This window comes from Saccostrea echinata, unplaced genomic scaffold, assembly GCF_033153115.1.
Source record: "Saccostrea echinata isolate AGI-Se365-2 ecotype Australia unplaced genomic scaffold, CSIRO_AGI_Sech_v1 ptg000030l, whole genome shotgun sequence".
Classification (NCBI taxonomy): domain Eukaryota; kingdom Metazoa; phylum Mollusca; class Bivalvia; order Ostreida; family Ostreidae; genus Saccostrea; species Saccostrea echinata.
This window is the reverse complement of record NW_026889779.1, coordinates 3,318,166-3,343,375: the sequence shown is the minus strand read 5'-3', so window position 1 is coordinate 3,343,375 and position 25,210 is coordinate 3,318,166. Positions and strand designations below refer to the sequence as shown.

Below are 25,210 nucleotides of genomic sequence, written 5' to 3'. Positions count from 1 at the left end.
TTCCGTTAAAAAGTTCTTCACTAGAGTAACACCAACTCACCCATTTGCATTTTTTATAGCTTCTCAAGATGTATCTAAACTACACTTAGGTATGACTCTAGGCATGACCTAGTTCTCATTTTGTTTAGATATACCTGTATATACACATGAAACAGGAAGAAATTTTTAAAGCAATGGCGACTTTGTTGTTAAAAATAGTTTATTATTCAGCAATATTCTGTATATATAAAGGATTATCATTTGTTAAAGGTAAATATATCATGTACTGGTATTGTTTCATGAAATAACGGAGAAATTCTCTCTTAAGGTAAGTCGTATTTCATACCACTTGTTAGGCCTTTGTTATGCTAAATTTGACTACTGAATGTTCCGTCTATCTGAACAATACCTAGTGCTCAAGTTACATGGATGTGACCGCTCAACAAAGATGCTTAATTCTCCTAGGCACCTAATCCCACCTCTGGAATTTTCGGGGGTCTTTGTTTTATGCCCTGTTCACAGATTTGTGTAATTGTTTGTAGATTTTTTGAGATCGATCACTGTTCGTTATCTTTACCTTTTTCATTAGATAAGAAAAACAACTCTTTCGCGTCGCTTCTTGTTGACATGTATGGTAACATTATTTTGTGTGAATGTATCTCCGCATATTACTAGAATTAGGACCCCATTTACAAATGGCTTGCAGTAATATGTAATAAGTATCTACCGGTGAAACCGGTTTCCCCCTCGACTGTTCGTCTATCTAGTTGTTACCCTGCCTGTTAGTCTGTCTCACTTGGTTTTTGGCACTTCCTTTCTAAAGGCCTGCAGATATTGAGCTGATTTTCTCGTATATGAGTGTATCTTGATGAGAAATAGATAAAGTTTGTATTTCGTTACGCTTCAATGATTCTTTACTGGAAAACATAAAAAAAAAATATGGGAACCAGATTTCCCACTTAGTTTTCCGAACTTTTTCCTATACACTTCCATTACAATATACACAGGATGAAACTATGCCATTCAGTTAACTGAAAGGTGACTGAATGGCAGAGCGCTGACAGTCAGTGAGCTTTCCAGACCTTTCAGTGACCATTCAGTTGACGGAAAGGTGCAGTTTCATCCTGTGATATTTTGCAATTTATGCAGATATTGAGCTGAATTTCCATATTCATGAGTTCTAGATTAAAGCTGAACACGACTCGTAAATAGGCATACGCCATTTTCGATATTATATCTACGATACATCAACACCAGGGTATACTCCTCGCATTCGTTACACCTGACTGCTTTATTGTCACGGGTATCGGCGTAGAATGGCGACCCGTGTTCGTGCTGGTTATCTTGCATTACCTTTGTTTACATTTTATTGTAGTTACGTGTATCTGTGTTTGTTTGTATACTGCACTGACCTGTACAACTATAATTGTAAGTTTCTTTTGTATCTTACTTTCCTGCCTTAGACGAGGTATTGCAGTTATTTTTGTCGCTACCGAGTGCTGTATAGCATACGTCCGTCTGCACCGGTGTCGACTGATTATACTGAACAGTGTCCAAGTCAGGCCCTTTATATAGGGGTCCTCAGATATAGCGAGAATCCGAACAAAAATGGCGGACACATTGCTTTTACGAATCATGTTCAGCTTTAAGTTTACATCTTGTTCCGCTTCAATGGTTTTGGGCGGAATTCCGGTATTTTTAATTTTTAAGGGGAATCTGCATGATTGCATTTAATTGCCGGTAGGGGACTAGTATTTCTTATGCAATACTATCAGAATGTTTAATATTTAACTCCAGACCTTGGATATTGTACAGTTCTGTAATGTGGGGGTTTAACTTGAAGAAGTTTGCAAATACATTCACTATATTATACAAAATACAAAGTAGAACGAGAGTCCTTTTGGGTCGTTTACTGGCCTTTGAGAGTGGTGTTGCCATGTGCGCTTTGACTCAGACTTCGAAACTCTTTCTCAACTATTATATGATACCTTCGCATTACAAAGGTGCTGTATTACCCTGATCGTTCTGTCAACTTTAACTTGAGAAGCGTCATTGAAATACATTTCTTCGTCAAAAAAGTTATTTCATTTCTATGTTTTGAAAAATAATAGAAGTCTTTACTTTGAAGAAAAACTTATAAAAAGTTAAGTACTGTGGCAAAAATTATATTTTGTACATTGTAATTACTGTATGAACAGCGCATGTATCTATTACAATGATCATGCATGTATAAATGCAAGATTTTCAATGTACATGTAAATGTAGTTGATGTCAAAACCTTTCTTGATATGCATTCAAATACACATTGCACTATTTTGCAATATTGATGAAGCAAGATCTCAAATAATGATTATTTCTATGAAATCACTCCTGTTCATAGGGTTTAGGTTATCAATATTTTTGTGACATCAAGAGGCCCAAGAATTCATATTCCCCACGAAATGTTACAATTCCATACAGCAGTATGATGTTTTCCCCTTTAACCACAAAATCAAACTATCGAGAACCAGCAATTTTTCCCAAACTACGGTAATATGACACCAAGAAAATACTAGTAAGTGATTTTACAGAATATATTTTCAATCCAGTTGAAAACTATATGTCTTAAGTATGTTCCATTTATGCTTAGTAAAAGAATATTTAATTTTTTTTAACTCTTCCGTCGTCAATAGTTCGACAATCATTTTTTTTTTGTTTTCTGCTTTAATGTTTATGACCATATTATCGAAATATGGAGATGGGAAAGGGGGTTCTCCTGCTCTATATTTGACAATTGTAATGACCCTCTGCTCTAATTTTTGGTTTTAATTCCAAACATTCATTTTTATCAATGGCAACAATAGCAAAAGATGGAAGATTTATGTGGTATGAAGTGATGCTTACTTTTTCAGAAATGAATTGACTTAATGTGTTACCATGATATGACGAAAATTTGATACAGTGTATAGAAAGAGCAATACTTTATTATCACGACATTAAAATATTAGGTATGAAATGTATGGAAATGACGAACAGTATTTAAACTCAAAAGTCCATTAAAGAATACAAATTTTGGAGCAGAGCAAACACGGACGACCTCTAAAACATCAGAGGTGGGAACAGGTGCCATGGAGGAGTGAGCATCCCCTGCCGACCGGTCACACCCGCTGTGTGCTCCTTGTCGTGATCGGAAAATAACGGAAAAATCCGTCGACAATTCAATGTGTAAATAATAGCCTAACAATTAGTATGAAAAACGTCAGTCGGCATTTGACTCAATGATAAATTGTATTTGCTGACATGGTCATTGTATCGACCATAGAACTTACGAAATGATTACTTTAAACGAGACTGTTGATATTCTTGATTCATCAACTTGTTTGTCAATAAATTGCCTCGTTAAGAAACTCTTCATACCTAGAGCATGCTCTTGCGTATCGAATCAACTGAGAGATATATAAACCCCGTATGCAGGTGATGAACGTATATTGCTGCATAAGTAAGGGAAGCCGACGATTGAAAAGTTAAACTCATCACGTTTATCATAGAGCTTGGTTGTTAGATTACCATTAACTTTTTTTCTAGTAAATTATCTAAATATGAAACAGATTTGTCAGACTGTATGGTATCTTTTATTTTAAGTTCACCGGTATATCGTAACGACATAAGATTGAAAATAACCATTGTTAATTGACAGTACGTCGTCGATATATCTAAATGTCGAGTTGAAGGCCACAGCAAGTGTTTTTTTTCTTTTCACGTATAAGATTTTGGACAAATTCTACTTCATATGAACAGGTTGGAGAGAATACTCGAAATCGGGTATTATCCGTGAAATCGCGTATAGTCCCTGAAATCGGGGTATCGTTGTATCCGCGAAATCGGGTATAGGCGGTGTAATTACTTTATAAAACTTAAACAATGGGATGGCGCATTTTACCGAGTCAATTTTCACCTAGAGATGAATGTTATCTTAAGGTATCACTAGCCAAGTAACGATCTGGAAATCTTATTTAATGCGCATATGACAAAAATACCCGTGGAGCTTCGTGCATTTCATGATCTTTACCCAAACAGGCGTTCGTTCTGCTTTATATTTTTCATAATGTTAAAAGTATTTGCAACTTCTTCAAAGTCATACCCAACACAACAAAACTGTAAAATATCCAAAGTCGGGAATTAATAATATTTCCACTTCAATACGACAAACATGAACATTTTGTAAATAACTCAAATTATACGGAAACACATTTCACACACTAAATAATGCCACGTGTGAACAGGGGACTGTCTATCGTATCAAATTATGCGTCATTAATTGCTTTCACATTCATCTTGTGCATAAAATCAAATTTATTATAAAAATGTATAAACTATTTTATGGTAAAGATGTTTCAAATTACGGCTAAAAATCCAATATAACACGTACATACGTACTCTTTTTTGGGGTGGGTGGGTGGGTGGGTGTTACGAATCTATTTTCATGAGTTGATTTTTTTATCATTTACATATATACATATTTGCAGAATAGCATTCCTTCCATATATATCTTGTACATGTACATGTACCAGTACATATGCTTTACAAAAAGAGAATGACAAACTAGAGCAGAGCTCGTTGCAAAGCAACGAGTAGGTCTTCCGTTGGAGCTGCGAACAGGAAGAAGTGACCTTGAGTCAAGGTCATGCCACATTCTAAGGTTATAAGCAATCTTGTAAGGGGTATCAACTTGCAATGTCTCACCAGTAGAAAGACAGTTAAGGAATGTTGTTTCTCCGTTGATGACCTTGAACTCGTTCAAATGACCTTGCATCAAACCATGACACACTCTGGTTATAAGAAAACCCCATCTATGTGTAACCGACTCGACAAGTTAACACATGTTCTTTCAGACCATTCATCCAGTCAAAACATTCTTTCCTTAGTGACCCTAAATTTAATCAACATGGCCGTAGGAACCGAGGGGGGCGTGCCCCCCAATAATTTTGCCGATATATAGATTACAATAGTAGACATAGATACTATAGCTTGTGCCACCTCAATAAAAACGTCTGATAACCTTCTTTTTTGCTTTTCAAGGAATTTTTGGTAGTTGGTGACCTTTTTTTTTTTGCTTGTCAGGAAATTTATGGTAGTAGTGCCCCCTCAACTGTCAACTGAAAATGTATGGCTGTGCCCCCCCCCCCCAAAAAAAAACTGAATTTGCTTCCTATGGGCCTGATCAAGGCAATGATACACTCTGTATGATATCAGCGATACCCTTTTGTGTGTTTCGGACTTGACAAGTTCACAGTTTGCATTTATTGCATGATAGTGAGGGAGACATGAAGATTTCTTCGCCCATAAAAAATCATATTCCGCGAGGGCAACATGAAGATTTCTTCGCCCATGAAAAATCATACTCCCCGAAGGCAACGCCCGAGGGAAATATGATTTTTCATTTGCGAAGAAATCTTTATGTATCTATTATGCAATAAATTGTTTATAATACCGAATTAACCAAAATGCAGGAATTACAAAGGAGATCCAATGAATAAAGCAAACATGCATTTGATGAGAACGATATGAAAGAGATGTAAGTTACAGGTACACCAATAGCCTCGTTTCATTAAAAAAAAAAATTCCTATGTGACAAGTTTGTGTGATCACACCAGTAACATTCAAACACCATTACATTTTTACACATTTAAATCGACACAATCAATCAACGATAATATGTTGACGGTGCGACCGTTGGGCGAGTGCATTGTTCACTTAATTTTAAGATCCGCCTCTTCAAACAGCACGAGACATTTGGAAATTCTAGACTGTGACGTCTCATGACGTACATATGTATGTTAGCTGTACTTCCATAAACGAATTTTGAAAAGTGCAAACATTTTAACAAAGAACGTTTAATCTACTATCTGTATGCAATTCCATTAATTAAGGTTATTTTTTGGGGTGAATTTTTAGTTGTTGTTACCGCGCGAACGAAGTAAGAAGCGTCGCTATAAACAATCTAACTCCTCACTCGTTTAATTGTGACGTCACAATCGTGAAACACGACGTTTTGTTGCAGGGCAAACATGATGGACACGTGACTTTCTCGGCCAATCAAATTCTATTTTACTAGTGATTTTTCACTTGTAAGCTAGTTTTCACAGAGGTATAATAAACGTTTTTTTAGACCATACATCGAAATAAATTATCATAATTTCTATAGTCGTAATTTATTAGGTTCAACTCACTGCTTTAAAGGATCATTGTAAATGTTTTATGCCCGATTTGGATACTGAACAACGTGTGATTTTTGAAACACTGATGCCCCCATATGGCATCTTATGGCAAAAGTTAAAGTTTCTCAAATGCAAGTCATCATGTTCTATAACCCAGAGCATATTGTCTGCAAAGATAAATATTTAAATCAGTATTTAATTAGCTATGCATAATTTTATCTTAAAGGAAAAGTAAAAATCTCAATCAAACTTGTTCCGCATATTATGCTCTCTGATTCATTACTCAACAGATGCTTCATATACATAGACTGCAGACTGCAGGTGTGATAAATTCACAGCATGCAGCTCCAGTCTTAATTCCAACTTTGTTCCAAAATATTATTATTCAACGCGAAAAATTAGAATTAGCCGATAGAATATTTTGAATCACTTCGGAAATGCTGCCGTAACTCCAGACTGAGTTCACAATATCGAGTGATTTTGATTGACAGGTGTAGCGCCGTTGTGCATGGATTTCGTGTAACTGCAGATTGTGGTTGAAAATAATAAACAAACAGATCTAAAGAAAAGATATTGTATACTGTACATATATTTGTTAAGAACCAGTTCATTCATGAAACGAATTTAGTCGTATTATGTGGGCCCATGTTAGATCATTTAGGGTATTCCGAATCACCCCGCATATCGCGACTCTCGGTAATTTACCTTACCGCTGTACCTCGCACGACACATGCACAGGTGTGACAACCAAACAGTCATTATAAGTAAGGTCTATACTTATTGCATACAACAAATAAAGAGGTAAACATAATGCGTTAACTAAAAGAATTAATTATTTTAATTCATTAACTTCCTACCCTTTTCGAAGAAAATGCCCGTGTAGAAACGTTGCATGGTATTTCTCATCGATGTCGTTGCGTTGTTGGTGGATGAAACATGGCATATAAGGTATCGATAGAACGGCAATTTTATTTTTTTTGTGAGTATTATTTGTTTTTTTATAACACCTCAAAATATACTAGTTATGGCCGCATTTGTAGCCCTCTATAGTTTCGAACCACGTGTGTACATGCCCCTAGCCAAATAAATTGCACACGCTACATGTATACTTGTTATATGTCAGATTATTATTTTTTTTTATAACATTGTTTTTCTTAAATGCAAGGGGTATGAAAGTAATGATTTGACAAAGCAAGAGCTATAATAAGACTATCCCGGGTCCCGGTATGCACTTGATCAGTGTTGATCAATGTTGGTATGTACGAGTACACGTATGCAGTGATATACGTCATTCTTGATAATCATGAAATCTAAACATGAGTTTGTTTAATTCCTTTTTACAATTTTTTTTATCACCATTATATCATTATTTGGTATCCTACTCGTAGAATTATGACAGTTCAATGTTAATTATTTGCATTAAAAAAAATCACATAGGTAAAAAAAAAATTACATAATTATCATGATTATATTTACAGGACAACAATTTACAATCAGGTAATTTCAGAAAGTAAATATTCTGTTGGTATTTGCTTTTCTGCATGATCCGCCTCTGAGAACGCTGTTTTATAGTGTTGTCTACAGAAGGGGGGGGGGGGGCTTTAATAACTTAATAAAAAAAACCAACAACATTCAACAAGAAAATAATTCTTTTTATTTTTTGATACTTTTGGTAAACTAATTCATTAATTATAATGTTGTTATCTGACTGTTTTTAGCCATTTACCTGGTGATTCGAAATACCCGGAAGTGACCTGCAATACACTAAAAAGGTGATGTAAATATAACCCCTCTCAAGACCGCTGTATCGTAGATAGACTCGCCGTGTAATGTAGATTTCATTTTTCATTGAATTGGCTTTCCTTTAATACCAACCAACCATTTATAAACTTGTTAATAAAATCGTTTACCGTCAAAATGTAAAAAGTGATTCGGAATACTCTAAATGTACTCGTTATAAAAACAACTCATTATCAACTCAGTGGACCGATAATTTACTTCAAAATAAGCTATAGATCAATAAAATTGATTTCAGATTAACCAATATTTTGTTGCAAAGATAATGTAAAACAGAGACCGGGGATTTTGTATTTCTCTGTATTTTAAACACTCGATATGCGTACATTTGGGGCGCTCTTGCATATACATGGACACTTGTACATTCGAATTCATGATCGTGCTTATAAAAAGAGCATGTTCTGTACTTGCATGCATGTATGTATGTATGTATCCGTAAAACTTTTCGATTTTCCCGAGAATTCATCCTCACAATGTCAATTAAGGTTACGAAATCACATGTGAGGATGCCGAGAATTGAAAAAGTCACCTCCACTTACAATTATCATGCATGTGTACATGCAGTTTAAAACACGAGACAGAAAAATAAATTGTTGCAAACTTAATGGTTAAGTCGGCAATTAAAATGCGTAAAACTTGAAATGAATAAATGCACGGGCGGTAAGGATTGATAAAAATAAGCGTGAGATAGAGTAAAATAAAATAATATGTAAGATTCGAAATGATTTCAAACCCAATTTTCCATTAATCGCTATGAGTACACAATGTATTTTAATACCGATATGACCCCGGCTCTCTGCGGCCACGTGTGCACGAAGACTGGGTTACAAAGCGACAGAGCAGAATGTAAACTGTGCTGTAAGAAGGCGTGAATTATTGTATGTTTAAAAGTATTATTTGATGTATATACATGTAGTTTAATATTTAATTGAAAAATTAAATGAAGAAACAATTAGGAGACTAATAGTAAAAATTATACTTTACACAAGTATTAATACTTAATACTTCCATCACTAATTGCAATTATTTGCCTTAGCACCTTTTCAATTACAATTGAAATAGAATACAATTACACGGGACAGAGAAATAAATTGTTTGTTTGTTTTTTTAAATCGTATTTCTGTGTCGACAGTGAACAGGCCGGTAAAAGCGATTAAAATTCGAAATGATTTTATGCACTAGTGTTTGAAATTAAGACTAAATCAAAGATGCAATTACACGGGACAGAGAAATAAATTGTTTTTTTTTTTTGTTTTTTTTGTTTTTTAAATCGTATTGCTGTGTCGACAGTGAACAGGCCGGTAAAAGCGATTAAAATTCGAAATGATTTTATGCACTAGTGTTTGAAATTAAGACTAAATCAAAGATGCAATTACACGGGACAGAGAAATAATTTTTTTTTTTTTTTTTTTAAATCGTATTGCTGTGTCAACAGTGAACAGGCCGGTAAAAGCGATTAAAATTCGAAATGATTTTATGCACTAGTGTTTGAAATTAAGATTAAATCAAAGATGAGATCAAGTTATCTTAAAGATTCAATATAAATTTAAAAAACACAATGTTTCATTAGTTGTTGTTTCTACACGATGGATTTAAAGCGTGATCACAGTCTTTACAGATATTTGTTTTGTTTACATGGTTTATGACCGCAGGTGGCTGGTCGATGGTGACCTCGGCAACGTGGGATCGCGGGTTGTGTTACATAACTAAAAACATTTAGGTGAACATGGAGAAATGCGTACTGTTAATGATCATTAATTATTCGATGCTTAAAGTTTAATATTACTTATATAGTTATATAGATACATTTAATTCCTTCCTTTATTTGAAGACGTGTTCCCTTTAAATCTAAATTAAAAAAGAAAAGAAAGTTGTAAAGAATAATTTATGAGTGAACCACAGAACACGTTTAAAACCTTATTTAGAAGAAAATTAGCATTAAATACAGTAGGGTATATAATTTATTGCAAGTTTGTTAAAGTTATACACATGAAGAGTTCCGATTTACTTGCCGAATTAAAACGCTTACCTGTTTACGGGACCTGCTTTTTACCTACATATTACGACATATTACGCAATACTCGAACAAAACAACATTTGTATGAGATCAATAAGGTGTTAAAGAACAACTTTAATTCCGAAAGCCATATCGAAATATTTACCGTTTTTGAGTTATAAAGCGAAAATTTTCAAGGGCTCTAGATCCCTAATTTTAGGGGCCAGCCCCTTTTAAATGATATCAAATGAAAGCTCTTGCTATTATGCACAACTTTTATTCTACATTTTTTAACAAAATATCTTTAGTTTTAAAGATATAAAGGAAAATATGTCAAAATTTTTGCTCTTTTCCGCGTTCTAACTTTTGACCCCTCTCTAGCGCCATTTTTAATGCAAAAATCAAAAAACAAAATCCGATGTGCACAACTTCAATGCTTCTTCTTTTCAATTTCAAAGGGTTTTGTGCTCCAATTATTACAGTCTCAGAGCCTTTGTCTGGAAACCAGAGGCATAAAAATTTCAATCAAAGGGGAATAACTCGTGAACAGAAGGTAATTTCCGAATTGTATTACAGTATTCTGAGAGTGTTTTGCAAAATCTAAAAGCTCTGAAAATTTGAACAAAATCCGTTCAGAAATGAGGAAGATATGAAGCTTCAAAGTTGGCGTCTAGGAAAAAAAAAAAAAGAATAATAAGAATAATCTTAACCATCAGAATCAGTAGAAGGTCTTCCTTTGGAAACGGAAGACCTTAATAAAGGTAATTAAAAAAATATTAAAATTTCCTTAGGAATCAACATGCCTCCAACGTTTTAGCAACGACAATGATGTTCTTAGCAACACAGCTTGTGAGAGAAAATTACTATTGATCGTTTAATTTTGCTGAGTCGGCAATATTTTACCATTTTTCGATGATTTTGGGGGGTTGTTATTACTGATTACTAGGGAAAAATTCATTTTTCAATTAATTCTTGTCCGATCGCAACTACTCGGCCCATCTCAGACAAGCAAAAAACGACTTCGAATGTGTTATGCATGTGTCCAAGGGACACCCCCTTTCAAAGTAATTAAAAAATATATATATAAAATTTCATTGCAGAGTTTGGTGCTAAACGTCATTGAATGTTATATATTCATTGCATGATAAAGGGGGAAGATCTGTTCAACTAATAAAAATCATATTCCCTATCTTGCCCTTTTGAGTGAATAGAATTCTTCATATCTCCAATACATTCATGCAGTAATTGCTTATATACTAAAACAATACGAGGTTAAAATAGCAACCTGTTATTTTCTACCACGTACGACAAGTGTTGAAAATAGCTAAATATAATGATGAAAAGAATAGAAAAAAGACGGTGAGTTATGAAGTTTTATTTCCATGTCGCGTGACGTACTGTCTAGAACCAAACAACGCGTTTTGTAAAATATTATAATAAGGTATAATAAAGCGATATACCATAAACTATACTACAAAAGGGAAAATCTACTCTGTCCATCCAATATTATAATAAAAAAAGGAAGTGGCTCCAATTTGTATGAAATTTTAATATCCGATGAGGAATTACATTCGAGGTTCCATTTCAGTTTGTTCATAATTATTTACAAAATAAGATATGTGAAAACTTTAATATAAAATTCATATTTGAATATTAGCTCTATATTGGGAATGTAAAATTAGCACACGAATCCGAATTGGATTTTTTATTTATATGACCCCCCCCCCAAGCCAAAAAAATTCTTTTAACATGACTTCTTGCTCTCAATTTCCACACAAGCACATACAGGTAAAGTAACGTCGCTTGCATCGATCAAAATGCAAGCAAAACATTGAATGTGTCTTTGAATGAAATTTTCCATGCTAAATTGACATTAATTTGTTTTCTTAAAAATTAGCGCCTCCTCTTTTCCCGCGGGAATTGCAGGACTGCGCTGCATACATACATCATATAGGAAGAACTGATGATTTTACTTTATAATCTTTACTTTTACCTATATATCAATACATATGACAGTGTTAGTCGTTAAATTTCTTCAAAGTTTTACATTTTGTGAATAATGCGCGAATTAGGAAATTAAGCTTGAGGAATAATTTATTGGGAAATAAACACAAACGACATGTAGTTATTTGTTTTTAGAAATTAAACACTGTATATATTTTTAAAAATCTGTTTAAGTACATGTACATCTACATATTAAAATTTGTTTCATATTATATCATTTTCGACCTGCTTTCCCATATGTTCTTTTTTTTTTAACATTTATTTTATTTTCCCCTTACGATTCTATATCGATGAGAAATACTTACCAACTGAAGAATAATTTTAATTTAACGTGAAAGGGGCGCCATATATACTTTTCTAAGTAAAAATAACATAACACTGCGTTAGTCGTTAAATTTCTACAAAGTTTTACATTTTGTGAATAATACATGAGTTAGGAAATTAAGCTTGCGGAATAATATATTGGGAAATAAACACAAACGACATGTAATTATTTATTTTTAGTAATTGTATTGAAAAATAATGACGCTACCGTGTCTTCTGTGCTACCCCAGCAGTGTTTGTCGTGTGATTTAAAACTTGTCAGACAACCATATAAATTTGATTCGATAAAAATAAATCCCCAAGATACTGATGTACATGTAACACTAACTGACATTATGCGCCGTTGTTTAAATTTTTTGCTGTTACAGAAAGTTGCAAGGGATACCCGATTTCGCGGATTCAACGATACCCTGATATCGGGGACTATACGCGATTTCACGGATAATACCCGATTTCGAGTATTCTCTCCAACCTGATGAATACAAAAATAGCTCTGCTTATAACGGGGCGCAATTGGTACCTTTGGGAATTCCAATAGATTGTTTGAAGACCTGGTCTCCAAAAACCACAAAGATATTGTCAATCAGAATCTTGAGCATCTTTTTAATATCAACTTCAGAGTACTTGTGTGTACAATCAGAATGTTTTTAACAAAATAATTTTACAAATGACCAATGACAATGTAAGTAAATTTACGAGTTCCATTTTTATTGAAAAAAAAAACCTAGCTGTCAATGGCATCAAAAGCCTGGACTTTAATTTGTCATGGGGAATGGTTGTATATAAAGTTGAAAAGTTTTTATGCTGTTGATTTTGATAAAATTTTATGATTTCAAATTTTCCAAAAGTTCCTTGGAATTTTTAAGTATCCACGTCTGATTAACAACTTCTCGAATATATTGTTGTACAGTACTCCTGAAGTTTCTCCTTCACTACTGTTAATATTTTAGTGAGGAGTGAATAAAGAGGCTTGGGAGAACATTTACTGGAACTCGCTATGTATTTTTGTTTGTAAGGATTTTTATGAAGTTTCGGAATCCAATATAGATATGGTAATTCAAAATCATGTTGGTTGTTGGGAATATTAAAAGTATTCAGCGCTGACATATGATTTTGAAGAATTTCTTCCTTAGAAAGGGAGCTATGGGTATACGTTGGATTACACGTGTTGAATAAAATCCCAGTTCCTCTAAAATATAATTTGAATAATGAGCTTTACAAACAAAGACGATGTTGTCACCTGCTTTTTCAGCAGGGACCAGTACATACTGAACGTGTAATCTATTTGATTTTTTTTTCTGAATTATTGAACACAGAAGGATAGTTGGTTTTCATTTTGCCCATCAACCGATACATTTAATCCATTCTGACAACGTGTCAAGGTCTTCTTTTTCATGTCTGGTCCATCGCTTGGCGTAATCTTCCACAGAATATATAATATATATGAAATTGTGACGCCAGTTAAAAGATCGGGGCTCACTAAATTTTGGCCTTTTTAAAATTTATGATTTAACGTCCTTATTATTAACTATATTTACGTCACAAGTAATAACGTGTTCAGCAGACCTATAGCTGTAGGGTGAAGAACATGAACAGGAATGAGAATTATATATGGAGGATATAGGTATGTTTGAAAATATTATTTTGTGTCATAATGTTAAATTCACATAAGAAAATATAATGACTCGCTGCTGTTTAAATCGGAACATCACATTGTTACCTGTGCTTGTACCAAAAGTGCATTCATCTAACATCAGGAAGAGATAATTTAAAAAAATGTTTTAGGAAAAAGGTTTTTTTTTTACATAAAATTCTACATATGATACTAGATAATATCTGTTGTTTTTAGCTCATCTCAACGAAGTTAGGGGAGCTTACGTAATACCCTCGGCATCGGTGTCAGCGTCCCAGATTAAAGGTTTTGGAGCAGATTTTTATCAAGTACTGCTATGCCCTACGTTAATTATAGATGCGTAGAGGATGCTTTTAGTGTATTTTATTGTAAGCAGTCAAGGTTTTAGGTGCTGCAATTTCAGCTAAAGAATGACCAGGTTAATGTTTTGGAGCAGGTTCAAGTTTTTGGAGCAAGTCTCATTTCCAAGTAATTATAAGCCAAATTTGCATGGACGATACATCTAAGGATGCAGCTTAAGATATGCTGGATCTGACCTACATTTTCCAGAGGAGTGACTAGGTTAAAGTTTTTGTAGCAGATCTCATTTCCAAGTAACTATAAGCCCTATGTTGACCAAACTTGCATGGATGCACACTACTGAACTTGCTTCGGATGCTGGATCTGACCTAACCCCCCCCCCCCCCCCCAATGAAAAAGAACTTTGTTTTTAACAAGATATATTTCCATACCTCCAAGCCCTCTGATTGCCTGAAATTAAAAATAAAGTTTGCTCTTTTAACCCGATTCCCGATCTTTAGATTTTTTTTATTTATGTCATTGTTTAAATAACCTATCGTATATGGGCAGGTAACACTAAAGCAATGAATTTGTTAAGTTTCCCTTCTTATTTTATTTCCAGGTTTATCCCATAAGTGGACTAGTTCAATTAGTTTTAACCATCATAAACAAAATGCCATTCAACAAGTGGTGTTGGGAACGAGGATAGAAGAAGTCACATCACATGCTTTTTTAAAGATTTTAAAATAATAAAAATGAAAAGACAAAAACTTGTCAAGAGGAAGAAGTGACCAAATATATACATGATAATTCTGATACTCTCTCGCCATTCATATGTCTACACATATACAGTAGTGATGCATGTGTAACATACATGTACATTCTGTGTGTCTATCTTAACAAATAACAATATCTTGTAAATAATTTTCGTAAAGATTTCTCTAAAGACAAAGAATTATTTTGATTTTAAAGGTTTTTCATTCTTATGCAATAAATGGAAGTTTTGTACATCATTTTTCTTTTCAATATAGACATCCACTTCAACAAGGGAAACTGTGTGCAATTTGTTTTTTTTTCATGCTGGTCTTTTGTCAACGTTTGGTTAACAATTTGCCATGCATCTAATATATGTAACATAGTGATTACTTATTCATTTAGATCTAACTTCACCGTACACATCGATATATGTCCTTACTTTTTACATCAAGATTTTGAAAACATTGTAATTTTTCTTCAAAATTCTGAGAGTGAAATTATTTGAAATCATACATTAAAGTACATGCTACAAACACAGGTGCTTGCGGACAGGATCCCCTCCCACTCCACCCCGGAATGTACACCCCGGGTCCAAAGATATTTTAATTTGTCTTCTTTCATAAATTAATCTTCTAGTACACATTTACAATGTATTCCATGTGAAAAATCCAAAAAAATAACGTAGAATTCATGTTTTATTAAAAAATCATACCCGCGGTATTATAAAGTCACTTCCATTTGTTTACATCGGACACCTCTTGGTTATCAGGTCTAAATATCATTTGCCTTCTTCATGTCACCATAATATGTCATGATTTTTGGTTCGGTAGATATTTTTCTCTTTAATCGTGCTATATAATTTCCCAGGCATTCCACAATAATACGAGAATTCATCGTCAAACATGAAAAATGCTACAAGATTTGGAAATGTCAAAGAATTTACGGAAGTGATGCAGAAACGACACCTACATGTAGCGGCTAACTCTCGCGTTCTGTTTGTTTGTATGATGTTTAACGTCCCTCTCAAAATTTTTTCACTGCCACTTGCGTCGCTCGTGTGGCGCAGTGGTTAGAGCGTTCGTCAGTATTTCGTAAATTCTATCATGGTCGTTATTCCGCTATTACATGTACTTGCATATGGTGTTCACGTCTCCCAACTATTTCGATACTCATTTAGATCTAACTTCACCGTACACATCGATATATGTCCTTACTTTTTACATCAAGATTTTGAAAACATTGTAATTTTTCTTCAAAATTCTGAGAGTGAAATTATTTGAAATCATACATTAAAGTACATGCTACAAACACAGGTGCTTGCGGACAGGATCCCCTCCCACTCCACCCCGGAATGTACACCCCGGGTCCAAAGATATTTTAATTTGTCTTCTTTCATAAATTAATCTTCTAGTACACATTTACAATGTATTCCATGTGAAAAATCCAAAAAAATAACGTAGAATTCATGTTTTATTAAAAAATCATACCCGCGGTATTATAAAGTCACTTCCATTTGTTTACATCGGACACCTCTTGGTTATCAGGTCTAAATATCATTTGCCTTCTTCATGTCACCATAATATGTCATGATTTTTGGTTCGGTAGATATTTTTCTCTTTAATCGTGCTATATAATTTCCCAGGCATTCCACAATAATACGAGAATTCATCGTCAAACATGAAAAATGCTACAAGATTTGGAAATGTCAAAGAATTTACGGAAGTGATGCAGAAACGACACCTACATGTAGCGGCTAACTCTCGCGTTCTGTTTGTTTGTATGATGTTTAACGTCCCTCTCAAAATTTTTTCACTGCCACTTGCGTCGCTCGTGTGGCGCAGTGGTTAGAGCGTTCGTCAGTATTTCGTAAATTCTATCATGGTCGTTATTCCGCTATTACATGTACTTGCATATGGTGTTCACGTCTCCCAACTATTTCGATACTCAAGAGCATGCACTAAGTACGATCAATTTTTTAATCGAGGCAAGCTAGTGACAGATAAGTTAATGTTAAAGGGATTTCAACAGCCTTGTTCAAAGTCAGCATTTTGTAAATTCTATGATCGTTATAATGACCTTGTTATCAAATATAAACTATCTTAGGGTCTTATTTTGGCTGACGTGTTTCATACCAATTGTTTGGCCTTTGTTTTTATAATAAATCTGACTACGGAATATTCTATGTATTAATGTTTACATTAATACATAGGGCTCACGGTGGGTGTGACCGGTCAACAGGGGATGCTTACTCCTCCTAGGCACCTTGACCCCTGTAGAATTTCCGGGATCCGTGTTTTATTCCCTGTTCACAGATTTGTATTTTTGTAGATTTTTTTTTAGATCGATCACTGTTCGTTATCTTCACCTTTTTCATTGTTATAAGAAACTAGTGTAAGATTCTTTGACATAATGTTTAGGCAACCGGTAAGTCTTGCTTTGAAATTGAACATTTCAGGAATGTACAATAACAAAAAACTAAAGACAAAATAAAATTTTAGAATTTATTTTTATCTTGTCTGTAGTAGTTTAATTTTCTGAATATTGTTAGTTGCACCGGAGACATTTTAAAAAACTTTATTTGTGTCTCTGGTAGGACCCAATAAATTTGAATGTATGGAAAAAATACGTACGATCTTATTTATCCAGTAATATCATTTAAGGGCTTCTATCATAAATTCAAACATTTAACACAACTCTCATGTGCACATTTGTTTTTATTTTATTTATCTTGAGAGAATACGTGTAGCTGGTTCTAAAATTCTAACACAATTAAAAGGTAAAGTTTTGATGAAAATCGCCCTTGTAGCAATTTATCAAGTGTGATCTGATTTTTTCTCACTCATGATGGATACCTGTATTTTAATTGACTTCAAAGCCGTATGCATGATTGCATGAAATCAATGTTGAAAAAACAAACTCGTAATATCATAAACAAGCGTATAGTTTTTTATTATTATTATTATTATTATTATTTAGTTTTGTTTTGTTTTTTTTTTTTGTTTTGTTTTGTTTTTTGTTTTTTTTGTTTTTTTTGTTTTTGTTTTTTTTGTTTTTGATTTAGAAACAAATGTGTAGTGAATAAATTTGACATTATAAATGATGCAGTTTAGACTTATCTGAACTTAATATGTTCTGTTAAGGAGGGATTCTTCTCATATTTCTTGTATTTAAAAATGAATGAAATTTTCAAAGATTCAAGATCCAAATTGTCAAAGATAATTTAGATAAAATAGATATTAGCTAATCCGAATTTCCCCTATTTTTCTTAAATTTTTAGGAAATATTAGTTATTTTTATGCTTCGTATATTTTTTTTTTATTTTCACATATGGTAAAGTAGTCATATAAAGATACAAATTGATACAAAAAGAAAAAGTTTCGTTTGTTTGTTTTGTTTGTATGTTGTTTTAACGTCCCTCTCGAGAATTTTTCACTCATATGGAGACGCCACCACTTGCCGGTGGAGAGCTGCAAATTTTGTCCCTTTCTCGGCACTTATGGCCATTGAGCAGTGAGGGATCTTTTTCGTGCCAGCACCTACTGCGACACGGGACCTCGGTTTATACGGTCTCATCCGAAGGACCGGTCTCCACGTCCCACAGTGGGATTCGAACCCGAGACGTAAGGATCAACTCCTTACTCCAAAAAGTTTTGACCGTTTACTAAGAGAAAAAAAAACACTTTTTACGGATTTTTGACTCAAATCTGTACTCAGATCGGAAGATTTTAAAAGTTAACTAAATTATAGTTTTTTTGGAAAATCATATTTATTTGATATATTTTAAAACTTCAGTCCAGTATCATTAATTTTACTTACATTTTATATTTTCTTTTAGTCTTTGATTGTTTAAAAATTTTAACTAAATTCATTGTTCTATAGTAATTTTGAGAAGCAGAAAAGGAGATATTTTCATATGGAGCCGTTCCGCCAAAATATAGTCCCTGCTAGATTTCAATCTCAGTTTACCATTTCTATTTAAGTTGTACAATTATGATGAGGAAAGAAAAATGTGACCTTTTAAATCTCATATAAATATATAAGACATATAAGCAAATATATTTCGAATATTCCGTCTAGTCAGAAACCAGACAAGAATCCCTTCTTAACAGACTCAACTTTTAAAGGAATATTGCAATGGAAGTATGTACCGGTATTTTAATTTGAATATTCATCACATTTGTAAACTTGAATATTTATATGATATGTAAACTGAATATTAAAATCTATGAAAATTCTAAGAAAATGTGTGCATTATGACAGTAGTATAACACTATACAAATACAACTATGTTGTTACGTAGCTGAACATTATGACAAAATGCGCATTACATACATAAAATCTAGCTGCAGCACTGTGTTATGGTCAAAGACTAATATATAAAACCATAACGCTACAGTTCTGCAGCTAATATAAAGTCAAGACATTTCACTCCATATTCGAAAAATTTTACATATAACTTACAAAATATCATTTATAAGAATGCATACTCTAACTATTCACACAATGTATGAGTCCGATTCCTTTAAAATGTTTCATAATTTGCTTCCTACTCATTATATATTTTCAGCACAGAACTTGCGAATTCAAATCCAACCACAATCTGTAAATTTAGGGCAAGATGATATGGTTGTAACTTGTTCCACCGTCAACCCAACACAAATGGATACAGTTTATACCATACTGTTACAAAAAAACAATACAAATACTAAATCAATGAAGGATGTGGTTTCTGTTCGTTTAAGTAATGGTCAAGATACTATAACATGGCAGGACATGGAATTACAAAACAGGGCAATAGCAATAGGAACTGTCAGCTCACCTTCCACAGCACAGCTAAAGTTAACGATTCCTAAAGACAGAGTGTTGTGTCCATGGGATTTCACAGGATACATGTGTGCAATGTCTGGATTTACAACTGCTGCAGTTAATCAAGAGACAAGTCAGGATTATGTTACTTATACAGGTATGTACACAATCCACAATGCGGCATTATAATTACCAGCATACATTTAACATAATTTTCAATAAATAATATAATAATGTGTTTATAATGTGTTTATGATTTTTTTTTGTAATTCAGTTCATCCAACAGTGATTGAAATGCCAGCTGTGAGGATACTTGGTGAATTTTCTAACACGGCATTGAGAGAGTTTCCAGTTAACACGGCTATACAACTGACATGCACTGGACAGATTGGCAGTGACGCAAGTTCTGTACGTGTTTGTAAATAACATTATTAGAATGGATAATTTTTAGAAAATCTTATTCTATAATTAAAATTTTAATTGATCTTACATTATGCAATCTTGCAGACAATCCGTTGGTGTGCTAAGAAGTCCCAAGAGTTTACCTTCACGGGGGTTCCACAGACCCCGATCCACTCCGAGGCCTCACTGTCTGCTGGCTGTCAGTATACTCGTTCCAGTACCATCACATACAACCTCACCAGTGATGACACCTACACACAGTTCCTGTGTGAGTCTGGATATTCTGGTCTCTGTGAAACAGGAACAGCCAGACAGTATCTGAATATATCCTTAGGTAAGTTGACTTTGAATAATGAGATTCATTTAAATGAATACATATGAATGAATAAATATATATGGGGAAAAAGTATGATCTTATTGCATGGAATTTGAACAATTTAGAAAACGTATGTTTTAATTTTTCACAACAGTTTCATATTTAAAAACAAGAGGCCCATGGGCCACATCGCTCACCTGAGTAACTTTGGCCATGCTGTTCATTACCAGACTTCCCCCTTGTAATACCTATTGTGGCCCCGCCCTACCCCCGGGGTCATGATTTGAACAATTTAGAATCTACACTACCCCAGGATGCTTCCACATAAGTTTAAGTTTTTCTGGTCCAGTGGTTCTTGAGAAGATTTTTAAAGATTTTTCCTATATATTTCAATGTTTCCCTATTGTGGCCCCGCCCTACCCCCGGGGTCATGATTTGAACAATTTAGAATCTACACTATCCCAGGATGCTTCCACATAAGATTCAGCTTTTCTGGCTCAGTGGTTCTTGAGAAGAAGATTTTTAAAGATTTTTCCTATATATTTCAATGTAAAACTTGAATTCCCTATTGTGGCCCCCGCCCCATCCCCGGGGGTCATGATTTTAACAATTTAGAATCTACACTACCCAAGGATGATTCCACATAAGTTTCGGCTTTTCTGGCTCAGTGGTTCTTGAGAAGAAGATTTTTAAAGATTTTTCCTATATATTTCAATGCAAAACTTGGATTCCCTATTGTGGCCCCGCCCTACCCCCGGGGTCATGATTTGAAAAATTTAGAATCTACATTACCCCAGGAAGATTCCACATAATTTTCAGCTTTTCTGGCCAAGTGGTTCTTGAGAAGAAGAATTTAAAAGATTTTTCTTATTAATTTCAATGTACAACTTGGACTCCCTCTTGTGGCCCCGCCCTACCCCCGGGGGTCATGATTTGAACAATTTAAAATCTACACTACCCCAGGATGCTTTCACATAAGTTTCAGCTTTTCTGGCCCAGTGGTTCTTGAGAAGAAGATTTTTAAAGATTTTTCCTATATATTTCAATGTAAAACATTGATTCCACATTGTGGCCCCGCCCTACCCCCGGGGGTCATGATTTGAACAATTTAGAATCTACACTACCCCAGGATGCTTCCATATAAGTTTCAGCTTTTCTGGCCCTGTGGTTCTTGAGAAGAAGATTTTTTAATGACCCCACCCTATTTTTGTCTTCTCTTGATTATCTCCCCTTGTGAGGGGACTTGGCCCTTCATTTTAACAATTTAAATTCCCCTTCACCCAAGGATGCTTTGTACCAAGTTTGGTCAAAATTGGCCCAGTGGTTCTTGAGAAGAAGTCAAAAATGTGAAAAGTTTACAGACGGACGGACGGACAGATAGACAGACGGACAGACGGACGGACGGACGGACGACGGACAAAATGTGATCAGAAAAGCTCACTTGAGCCTTCGGCTCAGGTGAGCTAAAAATACAGGGCTAGATTTATATTACAACCGTCCTTCTTCTTTGTTCTAATTCTGCCCCCGGCCCCCACCCCCCACCCCGGGCTCGGGTAGAGCTTGAGAAGGGGATCGAATGTTTGCAAGTAATGTAAGTGTTGCAGTTTCCAGTTCTTTTAAATCATTGGGTGAAATTGGAACTTTGAAATAAGCTATCCAAGTTTAACTTTGGAATACTTCGTATATAGAACAGTCTTTTAAAAATCTTGTTCTAATGAACAACAGGACTGTATTACGGTATTACGCTTCCTGTATATTTGTCTCTATATAATCAATACCAATCTTTTTTTTTTAGCTCAATTAACAAAGGATTTATACAGCCAGTTAAGAATGAAATATGAACAAAACGGACAGAAATCATGCTTTTCTAGGGAAAAATTGACAACACCCACAATATGGATCGAAATCCTGATCATATGTCAGTTGAACTCGCTACCGCTTGCTCAACAAAAATCGTTACATTATATTAGGTATTTTAAAGTAGTTTCACTCATTTGACACATAACAAAATATAAATATTATGCAAAAAAGTGTCATTATTGACAAGGATTTAAAGAGAAAATCTACTGTTCGTAGTATTGTAAATTAAATATACATTCCACAAGTCATGAAAACGCATTTCATATAACTTTTGATAAATGAATGTGCAAGAAAATTATCAATGATATTTGGCGTTTGAATAGGGGATTTATTTAAATTGTCTTGTTAATGCAACAGTCAGCATAGTTATAACAACAGTGTTAGGTTTGTGTGACTTTGCCTAAGCCGCTGTCAGGAATTGACAAACATGGCCTCGCTTTCAGCTCGTGCACAATGTGTCAAACTCCGATTCTTATTTAGGCACATGATTTTTTCAAACTTGAATCTACGCTAAACTGAGGTTGCTTTCATATTTCTTTGACTAATCAAGGCTTTAGAGGATTTTTCCTATACGTTTGATCATCTATTGTGGCCCAGCCCTACCCCAGGGGGACATCATTTGAACAAACTTGAATCTACACTATCTGAGGATACTTCTGAGGTAAAATGACTAATCATGACTTTGCTGTTCTTAAGAAGAAAATTTTTAATGATTTTTTTCCCAAATATTCCTTTGTATAACTTTTATCCCCTGTATGGCCCCTTCTTACTCCTGGGGATAATGATTTGAATAAATTTGAATCTACATTACCTGAGGATACTTCTACTTAATTAATAAGACTAATCATTGCTTTATTGTTCTTCAAAAAATGTCTATTGATTTTTTGTTATCATTCTTATGTATAAGTTTGATCGCCCATTGTGGCCCCACCCTACCCCTGGACGTCATGATTTGCACAAACTTGAATCTACACTACCTGTGGATGTTTCCATATAAATATGACCAATCATGACTGTTGTTCTTGAGAAGATTTTTAAAGATTTTTCCTTTGAATACCTATATAAAACTCGATCACCCATTATGGCCACTCCCTACCCCCATAGGTCATGATTTGAACAAATTTGAATCTAGACTGAAGATGCTACCATATAAATATGATCAATAATGGCTTTGCTGTTTTTGAGAAGATTCTTTTAAAGATTTTCCCTATATATGCATATGTTAAACTTTGATCGTCTGTTGTAGTCCAACCCTGGCCACGGGGCTCATGAATGAAAAAAACGCAAATCAACACTACCTGAGCATACTTCCATAAAAAAAAATAACAAACCATGGCTTTGTTATTCTTGAGAAGAGGATTATTCCTATATATTCCTATATAAATCTTTTGTCGCCCATTTTGGCCTCACCCTTTCCCCGGGGGTCATGGATTGTGAAAAAAAAAAAACTTCAACTCATTCTCATTAACAGCAGGGCTATAATTTACTAGTAAGTTATATTATACAAGCATTCCAATTTGGTGCAGATTCAATACTAGTATGGCCCGGGAGATAGGATATAGCCATAATAAGGGATCAAACATATACTTAAAAGATTAAGATTTTTTATCTTGTCAAAAGCAGCGGTGCCACAATCAAGCATGACATATCCAAATATTCCTACGGAATACAGATTCATATTCTGGGATAAGGGTGGGGCTAAAATAGGGATTCAAAGTTTACATGGAAATAAAATAAAGTTAAATCTTCCTAAGAGTATCAGGGCTACAATAAATCATATTTTAAAAAATGTCACATTAACATATTCAGGGCCAAGGTTGGGACTGTTGTCCATGGACCTCTTGTTTTTACTGTGTTAGTCAGCATCGTTCCTTTATCTGTACCTTTATTTTCACACCATTTTGTATGACATTAATGTTTTTTTTGTTATTGTTAATTTCAGAAGGAAGAATAATATCAACTCACAGTTTACCAAACTGTGTGTCCACCAACGGTACGAGACATATTTGGTTATAGCATGTTTGTTTGTTAGTCTTTCCCTTCAGCTGTTCTATCTGTAACAAAAATCTTTGATTCGAATCTGTTAAAATTTCTCATTAGTTGCCATTGTCGTATATAGTAGATTTAAAAGCTCAAGATCACTTAAGAATGAGATAATAAATTATTGCTAAAGCTATAATTCTTGAACTTAGTTGTATATTATTCAAGTGTGTTGTTGCTAAAGACTACATGCATGATACAGTTGTGATTCAATACATATTTTAGAGGTCAGTATTATTGAGATCATAAGGTACATCCAGAACTTCTGAGTGAAATATGAAGATAACGAGCAGTAATTAGAGCATATACGGACCACTAAAACATTAGAGGTGGGATCAGGTGCCATGGAGGAGTAAGTATCCCCTGACGACCGGTCACACTCGCCGTGTGCTCCTTGTCCTGATCGGGCAAACGGAAAAATCCGTAGACAATTCAGTGTGAAAGTAATGACCTAACAATTTGTATGAAAAACGTCAGTTAACATTCTACTTAATGTCGTTGTATCGACCATAGAATTTTCGAAATGTTGACTTTTAACGAGACTCTTGATATCCTTGTATCTTCAACCTATTTGTCAATAGCTTGCCTCGTTTTAGAAATTGTTCGTACGTGAATTGAACATGCTCTTGCGAGAACAAAAGCTATAATGCTCAAAAGTCCAATTAAACAATACAAATTAAAAACAGAGCTAACATATACCCCTGAAAACATTAAAGGGGATCAGGTACCAAGGAGGGAAACCGTCCCCTGTCGATTGGTCACACCCGCCGTGAGCCCTTGTCATGATCTGGTAATCGGAGGCAATTCAGTGTGAAAAAATG

At 34.3% G+C, this 25,210-nt stretch overlaps 1 protein-coding gene across 1 annotated transcript; it reads left to right on the top strand.

Moving 5' to 3' along the window:
- The first annotated feature begins 217 nt into the window (after positions 1 to 217).
- Positions 218 to 24,455, top strand: LOC133196217 (uncharacterized). Its single transcript, XM_061332129.1, has 5 exons — positions 218 to 249; positions 19,533 to 19,928; positions 20,046 to 20,179; positions 20,279 to 20,507; positions 24,292 to 24,455. The coding sequence occupies exons 2-5, from the start codon at positions 19,589 to 19,591 to the stop codon at positions 24,363 to 24,365; spliced, it is 777 nt and encodes a 258-aa protein (XP_061188113.1). The 5' UTR covers positions 218 to 249; positions 19,533 to 19,588; the 3' UTR covers positions 24,366 to 24,455.
- Positions 24,456 to 25,210: the final 755 nt, after the last annotated feature.